Here is a 24216-nt window from a genome sequence, read left to right on the forward strand (position 1 = left end):
ATTTTACAGATGAGCAAATTGAGGCTTTAAGAGGTTAAGCAGGCTGGGCATGGTGGCTCACGCCTGTAATCCCAGCACTTTGGGAGGCCAAGGCAAGTGGATCACCTGAGGTCTAGAGTTTGAGACCATCCTGATCAACATGGTGAAACCCTGTCTCTACTAAAAAAAAAAAAAAATTACAAAAATTAGCTGGGCATGGTGGCGGGCACCTGTAATCCCAGCTACTCAGGAGGCTGTGGCAGGAGGATCACTTGAACCCGGGAGGTGGAGGTTTGGAGGTCGCAGTGAGCTGGGATCGTGCCATTGCATTCCAGCCTGGGCGACAGCTTTGCTCAGGATCGCTCAGCGGAGCCAGGCATGTTCACACCCAAAGCTGCACTTGCTTGCCATGCTGCCTGGACAGGCCTGTCACTGTCCCGAGGGTGGGCTTGGATCTAAGGAGGGGCCAGAGAAAGGGGCAAGAAAGCATAGACTGGAAAGAGTCGAGCTGCCCAGGCTCGGCCCAGTCCCAGGCTTCAACAGCCCCATCTGTTCTATGTGCCGGGCGACTGAGGACCCCAGAGGCCTCCCCATCTGACATCCTGTGAGGCTGGCAAGCTCCCTTCCCAACACAGGCCTCCCTGCCTCTCCCTGCCGCCTCCCCAAGCACCCCTCCCTACAGGGCCCCATCCCTCTTGCCCCAGACCCCACCTGTCTCCCCCGACCACATCTCCTCCAATCGTCTAGAAAAGGGACATACCTGTACAAACTTTTTAGAAAAGGAGGTCTTGTTACAAAAAACAGTTCGGAACAGTTAACATCGTAAAAAGGTATAAAAATACAGGGACTCTGAGCACTCTGAGGAATTTCCTGACACACACTCTCAACTAAAGTGGACAGATCTCTGGGAAGCCAGAGTCAGGGACTGGGCCTCTGACCCCTGCCCCCTTTCCCACGAGCCCTTGCTCCAGGGCTGACCAGAGACGAGGGCTCTCCCCAACCCTGGCTGCGGCTCAGCCCCTCAAGGAGGAACCGGTACGATCTACAGTGGCTCATCCTGGAAGAGGGAGGCTGGACTGAGGTGGGGCCTGCAGGCGATGCTGGGAAGCCCCTCCAGGCCTGGAGCTGGAGTACCCCTCCTCAGCACTGCCAGAGAGCGCCTCCTCATCCCACCCCAGCTTGAGGCCCCCAGGGGACTGGGCTCTGGGGGGTGGGCTGTCCAAAAGGAGGGCCCTCCCCTGTCCCGGGCACAGGGCCTTTTTCCAGATGCCAGGAGGGGCTCATTTCTCTGGGGGGCCGGAGGATGGGGAGAAAGGTGCTGAGCTCCTTCGAAGCTCCTGCTGCAACTGTCCCTTCAGTGTGGACACCTGGGGAAAAAAGGGAAGATAAGGCCAGTCAGGTCCTCAGCCTGGCTTCAGAGAAAGGAAGGCAGCTGGGAACCCAGAGGGACACAGCGCCACGGTTTCAGGAAAGGTCTGACCTGACTGAGAGTCAGGGGCTGTCCTGCCCTTCTCTTTTTGTTCCTTACTGCAGAGTCAGGCGTCTTCTGACTGTCGGCACCTTTGAGGGCAACTCCACCCCCATTCTTTATCCCCATCATCACTTGGGTGGGCGTGGCTCTAGCCCAGACCCAAGAGGTGGACATGTGACCCAGCCCAGCTGACAAGGCTGGCTCGGGCATGGTCAGGAAGGGGTGTGTGATCTGAGCAGGCCAGTGAGGGACAGCCCTGGGACTCCTGCCCCTGCTGTCTTCAGGGATGAGATTGCTGGGAGAACCTGAGGCTGGAGCTGCTGAGGACACCTGGCCACCCAGGGAGAAGGCTGCCCTGAACATGGAGCCAGGGGGAGCAGAGCCATGGCAGGAAGGCCTTGGGGCCCAGGAGCATCCCGTGGCCCCTGGTCTGGTCTTGGCTGATACCAGCGCAGAGCCAACCCCACCCTTTTCGGTTATGGGAGCCATCAACTAACTGCCTATACCCACGAGGTCTTGACTGGGTCTCTCCTCTTCCTCCAGTCCCACACATGATCCTGGCCCAGCCTTCCGAGGAGACCTGCACACCTGCTCCTCCAGCCCACACACCGTCTGGCGGTGGGCCCGCTCCCGAGCCTCCAGCGTGCGCTCAGTCTGCACCTGGGCACTGCGCAGTCGTTCCACCTCCTGCTGCAGCTCCAGCTGCTGCTGCTGCTGCGCGTCTACCTCCAGCTGGGCTGGGCTGTGGCTCTGCTCCAGCACCACCACCTGCGCCTGCAGAGAGGGGCTGTGGTCAGGGTTCTGGCCCAGCGTGAGTGTGTGTGTGCATGTGTGACAGGTTGTCAGGTACCTCCCTGGGACGTGGCCAGTGCAGAGGAGGAGGGCAGGAGAGATCCTTGTGTGTCTTCCATCCTGCTGGCCCTGACAGTGAGCCTGCGAGCCCAGGGTGAGTGCACCCAATGACCCCCACTCAGGTAGGTGCGTGCACACACACACACACACTCTCACACACTCAGACGTCATACACACAGGCACAAAGGCAAGCATGTAAATCCCTACCTGGACTCACACAGGTGCATGTGTATGTGCAAAGGCCCAACTCCCACATACATGAAAGCATCTGTACACAAACACATATTCACAATACCTAGACACGCCACACCATGCACAAGGTTCACGCTCCATACACAGGAATGATCACATGGGTTCTCACACTGCCGCATGGCCACAACATACATGAACCCACAGGCTCACGTGCAAACAGGCCTTTAGTGTCTTTTCTGTACACCTTAGGGAGAACCCCTCCCTCCATAGCCTGGCTGGGTCACTGGAAGGCTCAGGGCTCCAAGAGGAGAGGTTTGTGGGCCCTGGGCTGGCTGGGCCATCAACACTGGGATTGCCGAGCACTCAGACTGGGGATGAAGTTGGGGTCCCAGACTGGGTGGGGTCAGACCTCCAGCTGCTGGATCTGCCTCTGCGCCTCTGCCAGCTCCAGCTCAGCTCCCGTGAGGGTGCGGTCCAGGCGGCCCTTCTCTGCGCTCAGCCGCACTGTGTCCTCGTGGCTACGAAGCTTCTCCCGCTCCACCTAGGCAGGAGAGCCAGGGGAGATCAGGGTGCCAGGAGGAGCTTACTGAGGGGGCTCCGGTTCCTGAACCCCAGTGGAATAACCTAACCCCACCAGAGGCAGCAGACCCTGGGGATGTGCAGTGGGATCCACCATGGCTAGGCCCTAGAGGAAGTGAGGGGAGAGCCCAGGGAGCAGCCTACCTTGTCCAGTGTCCTCCTGAGGGCTACACGGTCCTTCTCCAGCCGCAGGGCTGAGCGCTCCACCTCCCGCTTCTCGGCTTCCAGCTGAGCCAGGGCGCGCTGCAGGCTGCCCAGGCGCTCCTGCAGCAGCCGCCGCTCATCTTGCAGCTTCTGGACCATGTGCAGGGCTGCAGCCTCACCATCCTGCCGCTGCCGCAGCACCTGCAACAGAAGCCAGGCAGGCCCTGAATCCCTCTGGGCCTGAGCGTACTTATCTGAAGCTTGGGGATAATGAGGCTGGCCCACTCACAGAGCAGGCGACGGTGAGGCCCTCATCAGAGAATTGTCACCTGAAGCCAGACCTTTCTCTCAGACTCTCACTTTCTCCATCTGTGTAACAGAACTATGCTCTGAATGAACCATGTTTCCTTACTGGAGGTTGCACCAGGGTTTGGGATGAGGTTGAGATGGGTGGGAACGTCCCCCCTCCCATCCCAGGGCCTCACAGTCTTGGGGACAGAGGAGGCACACCCTGGCCCTCACCTCCCGTAGCTGTTGTAGCTGGCCCTCGGCCTCCACCCGCTGCAGCTCCAGGTCAGCCACCTCGCCTCGCAACGTCTGCACCTGCTCGCCCAGAGAGCTGCTTTGCTTCCGTGCCTCAGATAACGCCTGCCGGGCAGCCTCCAGCCGTTCCTGGGGGACAGGGGCTGATGGTGCCAGGCTGGCCTGGGAGCCCTGGGGAGTCCTCTCTATTCTGTACCTCCGGATAGGTCCACAACCCATAAAACAGGCAGTATCTCACCTGGAGGGTGGGGTGCACACCAGACCCATCCACGGCCTATCCACTGACCTGCGTAAGGTAGGACCCACTCAGACCCCAACTCTCCCCAATAAACCCTGCACCTGGGTCCCCCCAAGTCTAGTAGCCTTGTCTTCTTATGGGACATACCCAGAGCCTCTTCTCATTGGCTGATGGTCTACTGGGCCCACACCCTCCCTTCAAGCCTGCTCTCATTGGCTCCGACTGCCCGCCCCATTGGCTGGCTCTTTACCGGGGCCCCCTCCAGGCCTGCCCTTACTGGCTGACTCTCTCACTGGACCCACCCCAGCCAGACCCCGGGCCGGAGACCTGGAGCACTTGGCGGTCATGTTCACAGGCGGTCAGAGCCTTCTGTAGATGCAGGTTCTTGTCCTGGGTGCTGTTGAGGCTGGCACTGCTCTGGGCTAGGGCCTCTGTCAGGCCCCGCACCTTGTCCCGCAGGGCCCCCTCGCTTTCCTCCACCTTGGCCAGGGCCCCGTTCAGCCGCTCCACGGTCAGCTGCAGGGTCCCTGCCTTCACCTCGCTGTCTGCCACCTGGCAGGAGGACAGCCAGAACAATCAGGGGGCTGTTCCCGTCTGGCCTCTACACCTCTGCTCCTCCTGTGACCTCCACCTGGCATGCCGAATCCACTCCCTTCCCACTTCTCTCTGGGCCTCCATCATGGAGACCCTCTGTTCCTAAGAACTCCCGCTGGCTCAGCCTGCTGCAACCTGGGCCCCACGTCACTGCTGGCTAACTACTCGTGCCCAGAGTGCCATCAACCTAGTTGTCTCAGACTCACTGGTCTCCTCCCTGTCCTCATTCCCCTCTCCTCTCTGCCATGGAAGAGAAAGGGTAACCACCACAACACTAAAATTTTCTATTTTTGACTTTGGTGGGTGTTCAGGCAAGGCTAGCCAAATTATTTAACATTCCAGTTAGAGCTGAGCTTCCTAGCAGTTAAGGCAAAAAGGGAAATGAGTGAAACCTACATCTCTAACTTATCCTAGATGACTCCTATGCATGCAGATTCTGTCATCAAAGAGCCCTGAATTCTAATTTTGGCTCTGCCTCTTACTAGCTGTGGGATCTTGGACAATGACATCACCTCTCAGCCTCTATTTTTCCATCTGTGAAATGGGGATGTTGGTAATACTTGCCTCACAGGGTTGTTGAGGGACTGCGTAGTGCCTACAAAGCTCTTGGCACAGGGCATGCGAATGTTGTGGCCGTGATTTGGAGAGGGGCCCACCTGTCTCTGCAGGGAGTCCACTCGATCCTGGAGGGCCTGGGCTTGGGCCTCGCGGTCACTCAGGCCTAGGCGGCTGCGCTGCAGCTCCCCCTCAAGCGAGCGCCGCTGCAGCTCCAGCTTGACGGTGCGGCTCTCGGAGGCGTCCAGGACCTCCTTCAGGCGCCGCTTGTCGCCCTCCAGCTTTGTCTCATTGGCCTTCATCTTGCTGATCTTCTCCTGCAGGTGGCGCGGGGCTCAGGCCCAGACATCCAGTGCACCCCACAGCCCTCCCGCACACGGCCCATAGGGGAAGAGTGGGGAGCAGCCTCGAAGGGTGACCCGTGTGACCTGGGGCCAGCCTGGGACCCTCTGGGGACCTCGGTCTCCCCACGTGTTCCCAGGATGAGTGGACGTGAAGATCCCAGAGCCCACCTTTCCAGTTTTAGCCCAGGCCAATGGGCTGTGGAACCCAGGACTGCCCCTTCCCGCTGTCTGGCCCCATTTCATATCTGCACAGTGGGGATACTGGATTGGTCCCAGGGTACCACAACCTGGGTGCTCACAGAAGCCCTGAGGAAGGGGCTGTAGAATGCAGATTCCAAGGCCCTGCCCCACTGACTCACGTGCAAACTGAGCTGAGCCTGACAGTTCTGAGGGGGCCCTGCTGTTCTAGGGTTTCAGGTTGTGATTCCCCCTCCCCTGCCCAGGGTCAGCCAGTGAAGAAGGCCTGGGAAGTGGGGATGGGACAGGAAGGCAGACTAGGGGTCCTCCAATCCCTGGTTCTATCCTAGAGACAGGGTGGATCAACAGGGGGTGTTATTAGAGCCTCCCCAGCCCCCATCCTGAGCCTGGCCCCTCTGCCACCCTGCCCACAGCCCCAGCCCTGCCCTGTCTGGGGCCCCCACTCTGGCTCCCGCCCAGCTTTGTTCCTGGCCTCCTCCCGCAGCCCCTGCGGCTGGGCCCACGGCCAGGGCTGAAGCCGCAGACACAACAATCCAGCTAAGCTCGGCCCCAGGCCAGAGGCAGGGGGTTGAGTGGGGGGCAATAATAGAGGGACAGGCTGGGGAGGGCGGAGAGGAACTGTGGCTGCACTGTCACCACCAGGGCCTAAGTTTCCTGCCCCAGACAGGCGGACACACACACTGGCACCCGCAGCTGTCCCCCAAACACACATAAAAACCCCAGAACTACAGAGACATAAAACAGAGGCTCCCTGAGTACCACCTGTGATAAGAGCCTATGTGTATCATCCTGTGAGGTAATCACTGCTCCTCCTTTTACAGATGAGGAAAACGAAAACCAGGCAGATGACAGCTCAAAGCCCAAGCTCTCTTTCTTTCCTTTCTTTCTTTCTCTCTTTTTTTTTTTTCTTCTCTTTTGACAGAGTCTTGCTCAGTTGCCCAGGCTGGAATGCAGTGGCCCGAAATCGGCTCACTGCAAGCTCCGCCTCCCAGGTTCACGCCATTCTCCTGCCTCAGCCTCCTGAGTAGCTGGGACTACAGGCGCCCACCACCGCGCCTGGCTAATTTTTTTGTATTTTTTAGTAGAGGCAGAGTTTCACCATATTGGCCAGGATGGTCTCGATCTCCTGGTGTCAGGTGATCCGCCCGTCTCAGCCTCCCAAAGTCCAAAGTGCTGGGATTACAGGCGTGCGTGAGCCACCACGCCCAGCCTTGCTCGCTTTCTTTTTTTTTTCTGAGACAGGGTCTCACTCTGCCTTGCTAGAGTGCAGTGGCATGATCACAGCTCATTGCAGCCTCGACTTCCTGGGCTCCAAGTGATCCTCCCACCTCAGCCTCCCGAGTAGCTGGGACTACAGGCCCACACCACCATGCCCAGCTACTTTTTGTATTTTTTATAGAGATGGGGTTTCACCATGTTGCCCAGGCTGGTCTCTGAACTCCTGGGGTCACGGGATCCACCCACCTCGACCTCCCAAAGTGCTAGGATTACAGGCATGAGCTATTGCACTTGACCAAGCTCTTTTTTCTACAGCTAGTGACCACAAGTGACACGAGAGGATGGAGTCTGAATGTGATTTCAGACTCACAGGCTGGCCACCTCAGTGGGTTGCAGAGAGACTCAGGCAGACAGACACAGGGAGACACACGTAAGAGTTAGACAACCACTCGGGTGACACAGATTCCCTGTCACCCCCGCTGGCCCTCAGCTCGTGCCCACCTGGCTGGCCCGGAGCTCGCTCTCAGTGGCCTGCAGGCTCCTCTCCAGTGTGGCTACCTGGTCCAGCGTGGCCCGGCGCTCCCGCTCACTGCGCCGCACACTCTCCTCCTGCAGCGCCAGCTCCGCCTGGACCCCGCTCAGCCGCCGATCCACACTGCGCCGGGCTGCAGCCACCACCCACCCCATCAGGCATGGCCAAGCACAGCCCTGAGACCCAAACCAGGTCACAAAATGTCCAGCCTGCACTCCACCCAGTGCAGGGCCAGCCTGTCTGCACCCTTCATAGTGTGCAGGTCTGCACACAGGTGAGGCTGTCCAAGGAGGGTCCTCTTGGAGACAGCCCCGAGTCAGGTCATGGGGGCCACAGCAGGGTCAGAGGCCAATCCCCCGGCTCCTGCCTCAACTGCCCAAAACACAGGAGAGAGACCAGGGACCCCGAGGATCAGACTCACCTTCCTCACTCTCAGCCACCACCTTCTGCAGCTGCCTGGCCCTCAAGGTTGCGTGGTCTCTCTCAGCCTCCATCTCAGCCAGCTGGCGACTCAGGGCACTGGTCTGGGTCCGAAGATCATCCTGCAGCCCCAACATGGGGGAACGAAGGAAGACCCCTGCTCTGACACCCTGCAACCCCTCCAGGGCCCTGCAGGTTCCCTATCCAGCCACGCATGCCCAGGCTTACCCGTTCTCTCTGGGCACTGCGCAGCTCCTGCAGAAATTCCCGGAGGGCCGCGCGCACGGCCTCCGGGTCCAGGTCTGGAGGAGCTGGGGAGGTGGCAGGTCCTGGAGATGGTGGCTGGGACCCAGGGCTGCATTCTAAGGTGCTGGGGCTGCTGAGCCCATCCCCACTTCCTAGAAGAGAACACTTGCTCAGTGATGTAGGAGCCATGGGCCTCCCACACATCTCACTCACTGTCATCCCTGCCTTTCCCAACAGCCCTCAGAATCAAGCCCAACTTCTCTGCTATAGCTTAGGGGCCTTCTTGCCCATCCCAGCTGAAACCCTCTCGCCCTTTACAAACTGGCCACCCTGCATCCCCCATGTTCTAGAACATTCTTTGTCCCAGCCCTAGGGCCTCTGTACATGCTGCTCCCCCTCTCCCCATGGTGTCTCTTTGTCTGGCCCATCCTTTAGGGCCGTCCCCTCCCTCAGAGGCCTCTCTGGCCCCAGGCTGGATTACAGTGAGCTCATCCCATCCTCAGGGGGGTCTGATGTCTGCCACCCCACCCAGACCATGAGCACCATGAGGGCTGGGCCTTGTCTCTTCCATCCACCACTGTTCCCAGGGCCCAGTGCAAGGGTGGCTGCTGCATAACCTCAACGTCTCTCCATACTGAGTGCCTACTGTGCTAGGCACTTCATCTTCACGACAACTTCCTGACAGGTAAGGAACAATTTACCCTCTTCCCAGGCAAGGCTGGTACACAGCAGTTAAGTGATTTGCTTGTTCTCTTGACTGGGTGTGGTGGCTCACGCCTGTAATCCCAGCACTGTGGGGTCCGAGGCAGGCGGATCACTTGAGGTCAGGAGTTCAAGACCAGCCTGGCCAACATGGTGAAACCCCATCTCTACTGAAAATACAAAAATTGGCCAGGCGCGGTGTCTCATGCCTGTAATTCCACCACTTTGGGAGGCCGAGGCGGGCGGATCACCTGAGGTCAGGAGTTTGAGACCAGCCTGGCCAACATAGTGAAATCCCATCTCTACTAAAAATACAAAAATTAGCTGGGCGTGGTGGCGGGCGCCTGTAATCTCAGCTACTCGAGAGGCTGAGGTTGGAGAATTGCTTAAACCTGGGAAGCGGAGCTTGCAGTGAGCCGAGATCGAACTGCTGCACTCCAGCCTGGATGACAGAGCGAGACTCTGTCTCAAAAAAAAAAAAAAAAAAAAAAAAAGAAACAAAAGACTGGGAGCAGTGGCTCACGCCTGTAATCCCAGAACTTTGGGAGGCCGAGGTGGGCAGATCACGAGGTCAGCAGTTCGAGACCAGCCTAGCCAACATGGTGAAACCCCATCTCTACTAAAAATACAAAAATTAGGTGTGGTAGTGGGAGCCTGTAATCCCAGCTACTCAGGAGGCTGAGGCAGGAAAATTGCTTGAACTGGGACCCAGGAGGCAGAGGTTGCAGTGAGCTGAGACTCCAGCCGGGGCACTCCAGCCGGGGCGACAGAGCGAGACTCCGTCAAAATAAGAAGGGGGGGGGAGGGGAGAGGAGAGGAGAGGAAGGGAGAGGAGGAAAAGAAAAGAGAGAGAAAGAGAGAGAGAGGAAGAGAGGAGAAGAGAGGGGAAGAGAGGGGAAGAGAAGAGAGGAGAAGAGAAGAGAAGAGAAAAGAAGAGAAGAAAACAGAAAAATTAGCTGAGCATGGTGGCCCACGCTTATAGTCCCAGCTACCTGGGAGGCTGAGGTACGGAGGCTGAGGCAAGAAAATAGCTTGAACCCCGGAGACAGAGCTTGCAGTGAGCTGAGACTGTGCCACTGCACTCCAGCCTGGGCGACAGAGCAAGACTACGTCTCAAAAAAAAAAAAAAGGGGGGGGGGGGGGGGGCCGGGGGCGGTGGCTCACGCCTATAATCCCAATACTCTGGGAGGCCAAGGCAGGTGGATCACCTGAGGTCAGGAGTTCAAGACCAGCCTGGCAAACCTGATGAAACCCCATCTCTACTAAAAACACAAAAAATTAATTAGGCGCAGTGGTGCATGCCTGTAGTCCCAGCTACTCAGGAGGCTGAGGCAGAAGAATTGCTTGAACCTGGCAGGCGGAGGTTGCAGTGAGCAGAGACGCACCATTGCACTGAAGCATAGGCAACAGAGTGAGACTTGGGCTCAAAAAAAAAAAAAGTGATTTGGTTGTTCTTAACGCTGGGAAGTTTCAGGGCTGAGCTGGGAATCCAGGCAGCCCCACTCCCTGGCAGAAAATTGTGCACTCTGCTTGGAGTGACGGCCGGGGGAGGTGGAGGGGGTAGGGCGGGTGGAACCAGGGCACTACCTGGAGGCTGGCACTGGAACTGCAGGACACGGGTCCTGCCATGAGCATCCTGCCTAGGCGACGGAGGGACACCGCAACTTCCCCGCAGCCACGAACTTGGTCACCACCCAAAAGGCCTCACTCAGAGGTTCCCAAAGAAGCAGGCCTGCCCCTGGTGGACCAGCTGTAGAATGTCCCATCATCATCTCGTGAGACTTATTCACTATCATGAGAATGGCATGGGAAAAAAAAAAAAAAAGAAGGTCCCATCGTCTTGGGGTAAAAGTACTCGTAGAGGCCTACAGTGTCTATTGGAGCAAACCCTTCGTCCCCAACCCTCACTCCCCTGCTTGATGCTCTGGGACTGATGGCCCCTGCTGTCCACAGGACAGGGGCACCTCCACTCAGGACCTCCCTCCCTCAGCTGCTCGCTCACGTTGTCCCCTTACCCATCACCTCCTCAGTGAGGCACCTGCTGCCCCCGCATGAACTGCCCCAGCCCTTCCCTTGGCTTTGTCCTTTTTTTTTCTTTTTCTGAGATGGAGTCTCGCTCTGTTGCCCAGGCTGGAGTGCAGTGGTGCAATCACGACTCACTGCAACCTCCGCCTCCCGGGTTCATGGGATTCTCCTGCCTCAGCCTGCCGAGTAGCTGGGACTACAGGTGCCCACCACCATGCACAGCTAATTTTTGTATTTTTAGTGGAGACAGGGTTTCACCGTGTTAGCCAGAATGGTCTTGATCTCCTGACCTTGTGATCTGCCCACCTCGGTCTCCCAAAGTGCTGGGATTACAGGTGTGAGCCACCGTGCCTGGTCTCCTAATTTTTTTGTTGTGGCAAAACATATGTAACATAAAGTGTCCCAGTTTCACCACCTTTTTTTTTTTTTGAGACAGGGTCTTGCTGTGTTGCCCAGGCTGGAGCACAGTGGCGTTATCACAGCTCACCGCAGCCTCGAATTCAAGGGCTCAAAAGATCCTCCCACCTGTGCCTCCCAAGTAGCTAGGACTACAGGCATGCGCCACCATGCCTGGCTAACTTTTGTTGTTGTTTTTGTTTTATAGAGATGGGGTTTTCCCAGGCTGGTCTCAAACTCCTAGACTCAAGCAATCCACCTACGTCAGCCCCCCAAAGTACTGGGATTAACAGGCGTGAGCCACCGCACCCAGCCCATTTTCACTTTTTTTTTTTTTTTTTTTTTTTTGAGACAGAGTTTCACTCTTGTTGCCCAGGCTGGAGTGCAATGGCACAATCTCGGCTCACTGCAACTTTACCTCCTGGGTTCAAGCGATTCTCCTGCCTCAGCCTTCTGAGTAGCTGGGATTACAGGCATGCGCCACCATGCCCAGCTAATTTTGTAATTTTAGTAGAGACAGGGGTTTCTCCATGTTGGTCAGGCTGGTCTCGAACTCCCGACCTCAGGTGATCTGCCCACCTCGACCTCCCAAAGTGTTGGGATTACAGGCGTGAGCCACCATGATCGGCCTTTTTTTGTTTTTTTGTTTTTTTTTTTGAGACGGAGTTTCGCTCTTGTTGCCCAGTCTAGAGTGCAATGGCGCAATCTCAGCTCACCACAACCTCCGCCTCCTGGGTTCAAGAGATTCTCCTAGGCCGGGCGCGGTGGCTCACGCCTGTAATCCCAGCACTTTGGGAGGCCGAGGCGGGCGGATCACAAGGTCAGGAGATCAAGACCATGGTGAAACCCCGTCTCTACTAAAAATACAAAAAAAATTAACCGGGCGCGGTGGCAAGCGCCTGTAGTCCCAGCTACTCAGGAGGCTGAGGCAGGAGAATGGCGTGAACCCAGGAGGCGGAGCTTGCAGTGAGCTGAGATCTGGCCACTGCACTCCAGCCTGGGCGACAGAGCGAGACTCCGTCTCAAAAAAAAAACCCAAAAAAAAAACCAAACAAAAAAAAGAGATTCTCCTGCCTCAGCCTCCCGAGTACTGGGATTACAGACAGGTGTCTGCCACCACACTTGACTAATTTTTCGTATTTTTAGTATAGACAAGGTTTCACCATGTTGGCTAGGCTGGTCTTGAACTCCTGGCCTCGAGTGATCCACCCGCCCTGGCCTCCCAAAGTGCTAGGATTACAAGCATAAGCCAACGCGCCAGGCCATTTTCACCATTTTTAAGTGTGCAACTGAGTGGCATGAATTACATTCACACGTTGTGCAGCCATCACCATCATCTGTTCTCAGATCATCCCAACTGGAGGTCAGGAGTTTGAGAGCAGCCTGTCCAACATGGTGAAACCCCATCTCTACTAAAAAAAAAAAAAAATATATATATATATATATATATTTATATATATATGCATATACACATACATATATATACACACACATATATACACACATACATATATATACATATATATATAGTACTTGCACATATGTAATATGTAAGTACTATGCCATTTCATATCAAAGACTTGAGCATCCACCAATTTTGGTATCCAGTGGGGTCTTAGAGCCCATGCCCCTCAGATACCAAGGGATACTGCATATTACATATGTGCATCCTGCCATATACTCCCATACACTTTCAATCATCTCTAGGTTACTTATGATACCAAATACAGCTAAGTGGAAATAGTTGTTATACTGTATTGTTTTTAGTTATTCTTTTTTTTTGAGATGGAGTCTTGCTCTGTTGCCCAGGTTGGAGTGCAGTAGCATGATCTCAGCTCACTGCAACCTCTGCCTCCCAGGTTCAAGTGATTCTCCTGCCTCAGCCTCCTGAGTAGCTGGGAGACTACAGGCACGTGCCGCCACGCCTGGCTACTTTTTGTATTTTTAGTAGAGATAGGGTTTCACCATGTTGGCCAGGCTGGTCTTGAACTCCTGATCTTAGATCTGCCCTCCTCATCCTCCCAAAGTGCTGGGATTACGGGCGTGAGTTACTGTGTCCGGCACACCCTGGCAAACTAGGACAGCCCCAAACAAAAACTTTAACTACTAAATAAAGCAGTAACCCCCAAATCCCCTACTTTCCTCAGCCCTTAGTAACCTCTAATCTGCTTTCTGTCGCTACGAATTTGTTTATTCTAGATATTTCATATAAGTGGAATCATACTGTATTTGTCCTTTGGTGACATGGATTTCACTTGGCGTAATGTTGTCAAGGTTTATTTGTGTTGTGGCATGTATCAGAATGTCATTCCTTTTGAAGGCTGGATAATATTCCATTGTAGGGCCATGCCATATTTGGTTTACGCATTCATCTGTAGATGAACATTTGGGCTGTTTCCTTTGACTATTGTGAACAATGCTGCAATAAGCATCGGTGCTCAAATATCTGTTCATGTCCCTGTTTCCAATTCTTCTGGGTATATAGCTAGGAGTGGAATTGCTGGGTCTACAGTAATTCTATATTCAGTGTTCTGAGGAGCTGCCAAACTATTTTCCATGGTGACTGCAGCATTTTACAATCCCACCAGCAATGTCCCTTGCCTGGTTTTTCCTTTGGAAGGATTTCCTGAAAGGGGTCAGGCCTGGTGGTGTATACATCTGAGGGAGATACTGGGGTTACAGGTGTGGTGTGGAGCTGAGGAAGACAGGCTGAAGAAAATGGGATGTTGCTGGAGAGAGGGCAGGGGTCAACGAAGAGGATGGAGGTTCAGAAAATCAAAAAAGGAGTCAAGGGCATTAAGAGCCCTCCATGCCCCCATCCAGGAAAGGTGCAGTGGCTCATGCCTGTAATCCCAGCAGGAGGATCCCTTGAGTCCAGGAGTTCAAGACCAGCCTGGGCAATATGGTGAAACCCCATCTCTACTAAAAACACAAAAATTAAGCAGACATCGTAGTGCACACCTGTAGTCTCAGCTACTTAGGAGGTTGTGGTGGGAGGATAACTTCAGCCCAGGAGGCAGAGGTTGCAGTGAGCCAGGATCACGCTACTGCACTTCAACTGGGGTGACAGAGTGAGATCCTGCCTCAAAAACTGAAAAAAAAGAACCACCCCACCTCCCCCCAAAAATAAGTGGCCCAGACTGGGTGCCATGGCTTGTGCCTGTAATCCCAACACTGAGAGGCCTAGACAGGAGGATCGCTTGAAGCCAGGAGTTCAAGACCAGCCTGGGCAACATAGTGAGGCACCGTCTCCACAAACACTACAAAAATTAGCTGGGTGTGGTGGCACACCTGTAGTCCCAGCTACTCAGGAGGCTGAGGAGGGAGGACCACTTGAGCCCGGGAATCAGAGTGAGGCCTTGTCTAAAAAAAAAAGCGCCCTTGAGAAGCACGGATCAGTGAAGGGAGGGGCCTTGGTGAGGAGACGGGGCTAAGAAGCGGGCCTCAGTGGAGGGGTGTGGTGGACTCCTTGAAAAAAAAAAAAAAAACCTGCGGTGTGGGGGCGGGGCCTGTGGGGGCGGGGCCTCAATGCGGCCCGCCCACCTTCCCCCTTCCCTGCAGCGCGGCGCTGCCCTTACCTCCTGCGGGTACGTCCCGGGCAGGGGAGCCGGGCACCGGCCGCGGGGCTGGGCTGGGCGCACGACCGAGGCCAAGGCCCCGGCGCAGAGCCGAGCGCAGGCCACCCAGCTGGGCCTCCGCCGCGCGCCGCTGCGCCTCCACGCGGGCCAGCTCGGCTTCCAGGCCTTGAGCCCGGCCCTCGGCTGCGCTCAGCCGCAGGCCCAGCTCTGCAGCCTCGGCCCGCGTCGCCTCCAGCTTCAGCTCTAGGCCGCGGGCGTGGTCCAGCTGCTGCTTTTCAGTGCCACGCGCCTCCTCCAGGGAGCCCAGCAGGCGTCGCTCGCGGGTCCGGAACTCGCCTTCTTGTTCCTGCAGCTTCCGCTGGGCTACCTGGAGCTGGAGTGATGCCAGGAGGTGGGGGTCGGCAAGGCCTCCCCCAACCCGATGCCCTACCCCTAAGGCCCAGACTGGAGCCCACCATCCCTGGCTGTGTCCCCCAACCCGATGCCCTACCCCTAAGGCCCAGACTGGAGCCCACCATCCCTGGCTGTGTGCTCAGCACAACCCTTTATCCTTTAGTGCTCGCCACTCAAGCAGGAGATGCAAATACATCCCCGTGGGATGAAATACTATACTTTGTTTATTAATCTCTTTATTCTTTATACAAGCCTTGTAATGCCCATAGTTTATTAGTAATAACAGCTAGCATTTGAATACATAGGGCTTATCAGTGCCAGCCACCAAGTAACTTTCCAAAAAATATTAACTCTAATTACTACTCTATGAATTGATCTCACTTTACAGAAGATGAAACAAGCACAGAGATGCTAAGTAACTTGTCCAAGGCCACAGAGTTAGTAAACTGCCAGAGCTGGGATTCAAAGCCAGGCATTCTAGCTCCAAAGGCTGTTTAATTGTTGTTTTTGTGGGTTTTTTGTTTGTTTGTTTTTGGAGACAGAGTCTAGCTCTGTCACCCAGGCTGGAGTGCAGTGGCGCAATCTCAGCTCGCTGTAAACTGCCTCCTGAGTTCAAGTGATCCTCCCACCTCAGCCTCCAAGTAGCTGGGATCACAGGTGAGCACCAGCATGCCCAGCTAATTTCTGTATTTTTAGCAGAGACGGGGTTTCACTATGTTAGCCAGACTGGTCTCGAAATCCTGGCCTCAAGTGATCCACCAGCTTCAGCCCCCCAAAGTGCTGGGATTACAGGTGTGAGCTACTGCTCCCAGCTGTTTTTGTTTCTGTTTTTAAAACTTTTTTAATAGCTTGACAGCAGCTTATTAATCACATGTACTCACAGTCCTAGGGGGTGGGGGAAGGCAGGGAGGCACACCACACAGGGCCACACAGGGGCTGCAGGCTGGGAACACAGTGAACAGCCAGGAAGGTTAAGTGCCCACTGGTTCCAGAGGGAGGTGTGTCCAGTGGCTGTTCCCTTAACCACTAGGCTACATTGCCCCTCCTTGCCCATAATTTATCAATCAATCTGCACACAATGGGGGCATGCATTAAAAAATCATTTACCGATGGGATGCAGGGTCACACAGACACAAAGCCACCCCTGCCATTTAGAGAGTCAACCTCTCACAGTCACCAATTTCACTGGAAACCCCATCTACTGAGCAGCTGGGTGCCAGGACCTGTGCCAGGGCCCTTCATACATGCCCAGCTGTGCTAGTCCATCTCTTATGAGCACTCTGAGGCATAGAGATGAAGTGACTTGCTCCGGGCCATACAACAGATTCACAGCGATGAGACAGCCGGAAAAGGTAGAGCAGGAAGAGTGTGGGCTTTGGAGTCAGACAGACCTAGGTGGCTGTGTGACCTTGGGTAGATCCCTCAGCCTCTCTGAGGGTTCTGTAAAATGGGGCTAATGGTAGGACGGGCGTGGTGGCTCACACCTGTAATCCCAGCACTTTGGGAGGCCGAGGCAGGTGGATCACCCGAGGACCAGAGTTTGAGATGAGCCTGACCAACATGGTGAAATTCTGTCTCTACTAAAAATACAAAAAAATTAGCTGGGCGTAGTGGTGAGCACCTGTAATCCCAGCTACTCGGGAGGCTGAGGCAGGAGAATCACTTGAACCCAGGAGGCAGAGGTTGCAGTGAGCCAAGATCACGCCAGTGCACTCCAGCCTGGGTGACAGAGTGAGACTCCATTTCAAAAAAAAAAGTAAAAATAAAAATGGGGCTAACGGTACCTATCCCATGGGGCTGCTGGTAGAGTCAAACAAGGTCGTATTTACAGGGCCTCTCCCTGCCCATTTTGTGGCGGCATACAGTAGACCCACTGTTCTTTGGGCTGTTCTTATTATAACTTGGGAAAGGTCTCAAGGGGTGGGGGAAGGAACGAGCCCTAGGGAGTGGCCTTTCAGAATGGTCCCAGCATTGGGGTGCCTACCTGCTTCCTGCTGGAGGGAGGAAAGATGCACCAGCCCACCCGCCTGCTCAGTTACCTCCTGCCGCATCACCTCCAGGCTGGCCTCGCCCTTCAGCAGCCTCTGCCGGAGGCCCAGGGTCTCCCGCCGGCTCTCCTTCTCTGCCCGCTCGCCCAGTGCCAGGCGGCCCTGCAGCTCCGCCAGCTCCCGGCCCAGTCTGGTGTTCTCACTGTCCAGCATCTTCATCTGTGAGAGAGCAGGAACGCCAGCGGGTTCAGCTCTGCCCCGTGCCCTCCCAGTCCTGGCCCAAGGCCACTTGGGACCTACTGCTCTAGGGACACCTGTATCAAATACCACCCCATATCCACTGGGAGCCAGCCCCTAGATAACCACACTGAGCTCAGGCGATGCCAGGCACTTGAGCACCAGTGGCCTGTCTACCATTTAATCAGTGGGCCAAAACTACCTTTCATGAGGGGATTGATATAGTAGAAAGAGGGCTCAGCCCTTAGCAGACCAGGAGTTCACAGGCAGGAACCGTAGCTCCCTGGGTTATCTTTCATCTCTACAGTGGTGATGAACATGTTTGAAGCGCTCACCATGTGTCCAGTCCTGTTCTAAGCACTTCAGTTACATTAACTCATTTAATCATCGTACAGTGCTATATGAGGGAGGTGGAAACATTATCCCTATTTAACAGATGAGAAAACTGAGCCTCAGAGTGTCAGAGTAACCTGCCCAAACTCACAGAGCCCACACACACCAGACTGGGATTCGATCTGAGACAACTGCAACGTTCTAAGCCCCCATTTCCCCACAGGAGCAGGTGGGGGTACTGCCTACCTACCCCATGTGCTACAGCAGGGGTAACAGGAGATGCCGTAGCATGAAACATGCCCAGCAAAAGCTGGCATGCAAACGCCAGCTCCTTTCAGGGAGTCTTGTGGTTTCTCAGGAAGGGGCCTGGGTGAAGGGGGCTGTGGTATCTCTGGGCTATCAGAGTATCAGAATATCTCTGGCTATCCAGGTATGATATCTCTTTTTTCGTAACTAAAAACAAATTTTTTTTTTTTCTTTTTTTGAGATGGAGTCTCGCTCAGTCACCCAGGCTGGAGTGCAGTGGCGCGATCTCGGCTCACTAGAAGCTCCACCTCCCGGGTTCATGCCATTCTCCTGCCTCAGTCTCCTGAGTAGCTGGGACTACAAGCGCCCACCACCACGCCCGGCTAATTTTTTTGTATTTTTAGTAGAGATGGGGTTTCACCGTATTGGCCAGGATGGTCTTGATCTCCTGATGTTAGGTGATCCACCTGACTCGGCCTCCTAAAGTGCTGGGATTATAGGCGTGAGCCACCACGTCAGGCCATAAAGTTTCTAAAAAAATTTGGGGAGGCCAGGCGCGTGGCTCCCACCTGTAATCCCAGTAATAATTGGTGGCCGGGTGTGGTGGCTCACGCCTGTAATCCCAGCACTTTGGGAGGCAGAGGACAGTGGATTGCTTGAGCCCAGGAATTCGAGACCAGCCTGGCCAACACGGTGAAACCCCGTCTCTACTAAAAATACAAAAAAATTAGCCAGGTGTGGTGGCGGGCATCCATAATCCCAGCTACTCGGGAGGCTGAGGCAGGAGAATTACTTGAACCTGGGAGGTGGAGGTTGCAGTGAGCCAAGATCACGCCATTGCACTCCAGCTTGGGCAACAAGAGTTGAGACTCCGTCTCAAAAAGTAAATAAATAAATAAAATTAAAATTAAAATTTTAAAAACTTTTTTAAGAGACAGGGTCTTCCTTTGTCACCCAGGCTGGAGTGCAGTGATGTGATCACAGCTCACTGCAGCCTTGACTTCCTGGGCTCAAGGGATACTCCCACCTCAGCCTCCCGAGTAGCTGGGACTCCAGGAGCGTGACATGACAACTAGCTATTTTTAAAATTTTTTGTAGCGACTGGTTCTCACTATGTTGCCTGGGTTGGTCTTGAACTCCTAGGCTCAAGCAATCCTCCCATCTTTGCCTCCTGAAGTATGAGATTAAAGGCATGAGCCACCACAGCTGGCTAATTTTTTGTATTTTTAGTAGAGACAGGTTTTCACCATGTTGCCCGGGCTGGTCTCGAACTCCTGGGCTCAAGCAATCCACTGGCCTCTGCCTCCCAAAGTGCTGGCATTACAGGCGTGAGCCACTGCGCCTGGCCTGATTGTGATATCTCTGGGTGAGGACAGCAGGTGCTTCTTCAATGCATGCTGCTGTTCATGAGTTTGGAGATCATCTAGTTCACAGGTCAGCAAACTACAGCCCACAGGCCAAATTTGGCCAGTCTCCTGTTTCTATAAGGGTCTGAGCTAAGGATTTTTTTTTTTTTACATTTTTAAATTGTTGAAAATGGATCATTTCTAAAGGAAGAACAATATTTCTTGACACATGAAAATGACAGAAAATTCACATTTCAGTGTCCCTAAACAAAGTTTGACTGGAACCCACACCCCTCTGTTCATGCGCTGTTTGGGGCTGCTTTCTCACTACCCCGGCAGAGCCAAGTAGCTGCAACAGAGACTGTGTGGCCGGTAAAGCCGGAAATATTTACCATTTGGGCTCTTTACAAAAAACAATTTGCCAACCTCTGACCTAGTTCACGAAATTTGTACCTTTTGTTATTTCGCAGATTCCTCTGAGAACTGGATAAGGACACCAGCTGCTCTCCTTGGAGAAATGTGAGCCTGAGCGTGCACACAAATGCACGCAGACTTTTGCACAGTTCCAGGGATTCAAGGATTCCTCAAAGCCCATCCATTCACACCAAGGTTAGGTGAGAGGGCGAGTCAGAGTTCAAGGCCCTGGTTTTACATAGGGGGAAACGTGATTCCAGAAAGGGGGAGCTACTGGCCCTACGACACACAGCAAGCCCTGGGGCAAAGGGTGGCACAGGGAAAGTACCTGACGCCGGAGCTCCTGCAGCTCCCGCCGAGCCTCCAGCCGCGAGCGCTCCACCTCCTGCAGTCCAGTTCGCAGCTCCCCAGCCTCCTTGCCCACGGCTGTCCGTGCCTCCTCTAGGAGTGCCAGCTTCTGCTCCTTGTCCTCATTGGCAAGCTTCAGGCTGGAGAGGGCAGAGGTCAGGGGCTGCCCTGGGTCCTGGCAGTAGTCAGTGGCTCTACACAAAAGCTGCCTCCTCCAATTCCTGGAGTGGGTCAGACACTGCCCGCCTATGCGGCCTCTCCCAAGAGCTGAGCCCTCCAGGGCTGGGGCCCAGGCCCTCAGCTGGGAGGGGTAGACCAGTGACTCCAGGAGGGGACCTGGTTTCCAGGGTGATGAGGCGGGTGGATCTGAGTCTGGACCCAACCCTGCCCGCTGCCCCTCTGCCCCTTTCCCCAATCAACAGGGAGGAAACCTTCCTAAAATGAGCCAGGTGCCAGGCTCTGCTTAGGAGACAGAGGATTCGTATCTGGGCAATTTCCCCAGAACCTTGGGGCTGAAGTTAGATTTCAGGGATAGGATTCCATGAGAACTCAGGGCTGGTCCCCCTGTGACGCCCCACCTGATGCGCTCGCTTTCTGCCTTCTTCACAGCGGCCCGAAGCTCCTCGTTGGAGCGCCGCAGGGCCTCGCGCTCCTTGGCGCCCTCGCCCAGGCTGCGCCGCAGCTCGCCTGCCTCCTGGCGCTGCACCTCCTGGCCCTCCTGGCTCTCACGCAGCTTGCGCTGGGCCTCTAGCAGCTCCCGCCGCAGCCCATCACGGGCATCCTCCAGCAGACGCAGCTGGGTCCGAAGCTCTTCTGCCTGTGAGCACAGCAGGTGTCCCCAGGCCACTGGTCAGGGACCACCCCTCAAGCTGGGTCTTGTATCCCAGATCCCTGGCCCCAAGGAGCCTGCCCCATCCCTCTGCAGTGCTGAGACCGCAGGCTGTGAGTTATCATTTGAGCAAGGCGTGCTGCAACCAGTCATGTTTTCACCTGAAGTCACCATCAGTCAGGACTGTCCTGAGCACACCAAGACGGCAGAGACCCCACTCACCCCTCCTTGAGGCCAAATCCCACCTGTACTCAACAGGCGCTTCACAATGCTTGCAAAATCCCACCTGTACACAACAGGCGATTCACAATGCTTGCTAAATCCCACCTGTACACAACAGGCGCTTCACAATGCTTGCTAAATCCCACCTGCACACAACAGGCGCTTCACAATGCTTGCAAAATCCCACCTGTACACAACAGGCGCTTCACAATGCTTGCTAAATCCCACCTGTACACAACAGGTGCTTCACAATGCTTGCTGCCTCCTTTCTAAGTGCTATTCATTGGTCCTCACATGCAGGGAGGAATCTTATACTCTTCCGGGGCCCTGGGGAACTAGGCCCCCAGGCACACAGCGCCATTTAGGGTATGCTGCTCAGAAGAGGGGGCGGCTGCTCACCTCGCGAAGACAGGAGTCCCGCTGCTTGCCCAGGTCTCGGGCCTGCTCTTGCAGCCTCCTCACCTCCTGGGCGTGGGCCGCAGCAGCCTCCTCCAGCTGGGCCCGTAGGTCCCGCAGCTCGGACGTCAGAGCGTTCACGGTGCTCTGGGACAGAGGGGCTCCTCAGACTTGGTCCTGCTGTGTCCCCAAACCCTGGCTGCTCCCAACCCGCTTGGTGCACTGTCCACTTTCAGCTCTAAACATGCCCCCCCCGCCACCCGCTGGCCTGCCGGACCCTCTGCCGACCCCTGGATGCGTAGTGAGTGCTGCCCGTGTAGCCAGGCTCTCCCTTAGGCCAAAAGGATTCATCAGGGCAGGGCTGAGCCACCTCCCTCAGATGGGGGCTTCCAAAGGAAGGGCTAAACCTCCTCTCCCACAGCCTGGAAGCTTCTCCAGGACGGGGCCATGCCTCCCCGTGGTGGGAGCTCCTCAGCCAGGGATGTGCCTCTCTATGAGACGGCAGCCCAGCTGCCCAGCCCGCCCTACCCGGTCTTGCTCCTGCCGGCTCTGGGCATCTCGTTTCTGCCGCTCCATCTCCAGGGAGATGGTGGCCAGGCTGTGCCGTGTACCCATCAACTTCTCTGACAGCGCCGTCTTTTCAGACTCCTTCAGAGACAAGGCCTGGGCAGAGGCAGGGGACAAAGGGCTTGGGCTGGTCCTGGGGACATGCTCAGGCTTCTTCCTGCCTGGGAAATGTGCCCACTGGGGGCTTAGAGGCCTGAGTGTGCCACCGCAGGTGGACCCGGGGCAGACGTGCAGCCCTGGAAAAGGCCACAACGGCAGTCACAAGAATCCCGGACATGGATACCGCTCATAGAGCTCACTAACCCGCCACAGCACCCTGACAGCAGAGTCTTTCATTCTACCCATTTCACAGATGAGGAAACTAGACTCAAGGAGGTAAAGCGACTCGCCCAGGTACACAGCTAGTGAGGAGAGGAGATGGGCGCAGTCTGCCCTGTCTCTGTTACGTTATAGAAAAGTTAGGGACTTGTTATTTGTGGGGACGGATCAGCTGATGCCTGTGGGCATCGTGGGGACTGCTCAGAAGGCAGCCCTGAGGATCCATGCCCGGCCTGGGTGGGATGAGGCATGGGAGAATACGGAACAGCTTTCCTGGTGTCACAACTGTCACTGTCACTCAGTGAGTGCTCACTGTGTACCAGGCATGGAGCAGAGCAAGGCCTCACGAACCCTCTTCTAATCCTCCCGTCCTGCAGGTAAGGAAACAGAGGACCCCAAGAGGGCAGTGGCCTGCCCCAGGGCTCTTAGCTGCCATGTGGCGGAGCAGGGTCCACCCCAGAACAGGAGCAGCTCAGAGAGCAGCAGAGGCCACGCCAGGGCTCACAAACCTGCTGCTTCTCGCTCTCAGCCAGGAGGAGGCCCTCGTCGCGTTCCTGCTGCAGGGTAGCAATCTCCTCACTCAGCTCTTCCTTCTCGGCCTCCAGCCGGGCCAGCAGCTCCTCCTGCTCGCGCTGCAGCTGACTCTGCAGCTGGGACCGCTCGGCCTCCAGCTCCCGCCATGCTGCCTCCTAGGAGGCCAGGACCAGACGCGTGTGACACACCAGGAGGGGCCCAGACAGACCCCCCAAGACATCAGGGCAGCAAGAGCCATCTGGCCTCCATACCCTCAGCGACAGGGAGGGTGACCAGGTAACTACAAGGGGGTGACGGAGACACGCCAGGGCTTTCTGAAAGTGCCAAGGGGCAGCAGTGGGCTGGCCTGGTGGTCCCAACATAATCCCCTGAGGAGGGACAAGCAGCTGTCAGCCAGGTAAAGAGAGAAAGACAAAGAACCCCAGGCCAAGAGCACAGCCCCTGGAAAGGCCTAGAGGATGCAGGGTGCAGAGGGAAACGGGATGCAGTGAGCCACAGTGCCAGAGCCCCAGGCAGTGGCCGGGCCAGGCCAGGCCGTGTGGGCCACGGGGATTCTAAGGACAGTGAGGGGAGTGGGAGAGAGGACTCGAGCCAAGGTGACAAGGAGCAATCTGATTTTTAGCTTAGAGGATGTTCCAACAGCTATGGAAGAGGGATTGGGGTTGGGATGGAGGGGAGTTAGGATTGGCTGTGACGAATGAATGGGGTCAGGGGTTGCCAGAGGAGCTGGAGAGAAGAACACAGACTAGGGGACATTAATGAGGCCAAGCCAGGCAGTGCAAACGGCAAGAAGAGCAAGGGGGAGGTCACAGGAGTTTAGATCCCTGGGGACTGGAAAGGCGGGCAGGAAGAGCCCACAGGCAAAGAGCAGCCCACCTGGGGAGCCCGAGGGCAGGTGCCTGCCTTTTTTTCTTTCTTTCTTTCTTTTTTTTAGATGGAGTCTTGCGCTGTCACCCAGGCTGGAGTGCAGTGGCATGATCGCAGCTCACTGCAAGCTCAGCCTCCTGGGTTCACGCCATTCTCCTGCCTCGGCCTCCTGAGTAGCTGGGACCACAGGCGCCCGCCACCATGCCTGGCTAATTTTTTTGTATTTTTAGTAGAAACGGAGTTTCACTGTATCAGCCAGGATGGTCTTGATCTCCTGACCTCGTGATCCACTCACCTTGGCCTCCCAAAATGCTGGGATTACAGGCTTGAGCCACTGCGCCCAGCCTCTTTTTTTTTTTTTTTTTTTTTTCT

General features: G+C 55.7%; 1 protein-coding gene across 4 annotated transcripts; it reads right to left on the reverse strand.

Annotated features, from left to right (window-relative positions):
• Positions 1 to 734: 734 nt before the first annotated feature.
• Positions 735 to 24056, reverse strand: CROCC (ciliary rootlet coiled-coil, rootletin). 4 transcript variants are annotated; one of them, XM_026449294.1, is made up of 17 exons: positions 22953 to 24056; positions 22087 to 22221; positions 21562 to 21705; positions 20690 to 20928; positions 20092 to 20251; positions 17239 to 17406; positions 14807 to 15179; positions 8088 to 8257; positions 7861 to 7981; positions 7409 to 7572; positions 5249 to 5464; positions 4326 to 4550; positions 3740 to 3889; positions 3218 to 3418; positions 2904 to 3035; positions 2039 to 2224; positions 735 to 1346 (listed from the first exon to the last, which is right to left on the reverse strand). In XM_026449294.1, the coding sequence occupies exons 2-17, from the start codon at positions 22171 to 22173 to the stop codon at positions 1260 to 1262; spliced, it is 2823 nt and encodes a 940-aa protein (XP_026305079.1). In that variant the 5' UTR covers positions 22174 to 22221; positions 22953 to 24056; the 3' UTR covers positions 735 to 1259. The 4 variants fall into 4 exon arrangements, with proteins under 4 accessions (XP_026305079.1, XP_026305081.1, XP_026305078.1 ...); XM_026449296.1 differs by having other exon boundaries at positions 757 to 1346; positions 2111 to 2224; XM_026449293.1 differs by having other exon boundaries at positions 757 to 1346; positions 1957 to 2224.
• Positions 24057 to 24216: the final 160 nt, after the last annotated feature.

This window comes from Piliocolobus tephrosceles, chromosome 1 (genome assembly GCF_002776525.5).
Source record: "Piliocolobus tephrosceles isolate RC106 chromosome 1, ASM277652v3, whole genome shotgun sequence".
Lineage (NCBI taxonomy): Eukaryota > Metazoa > Chordata > Mammalia > Primates > Cercopithecidae > Piliocolobus > Piliocolobus tephrosceles.

What these genes read in the sequence shown, in the direction of transcription:
- CROCC (XM_026449293.1), bottom strand. Translation starts at nt 22,173, where the DNA reads ATGGGTACACGGCACAGCCTGGCCACCATCTCCCTGGAGATGGAGCGG. An exon ending in TGGAGGTGATGCGGCAGGAG is followed by an intron (nt 15,180 to 17,238) that starts GTAACTGAGCAG and finishes GCATCACTCCAG; the next exon opens with CTCCAGGTAGCCCAGCGGAA. An exon ending in GGCAGATCCAGCAGCTGGAG is followed by an intron (nt 2,225 to 2,903) that starts GTCTGACCCCAC and finishes CCCTCTCTGCAG; the next exon opens with GCGCAGGTGGTGGTGCTGGA.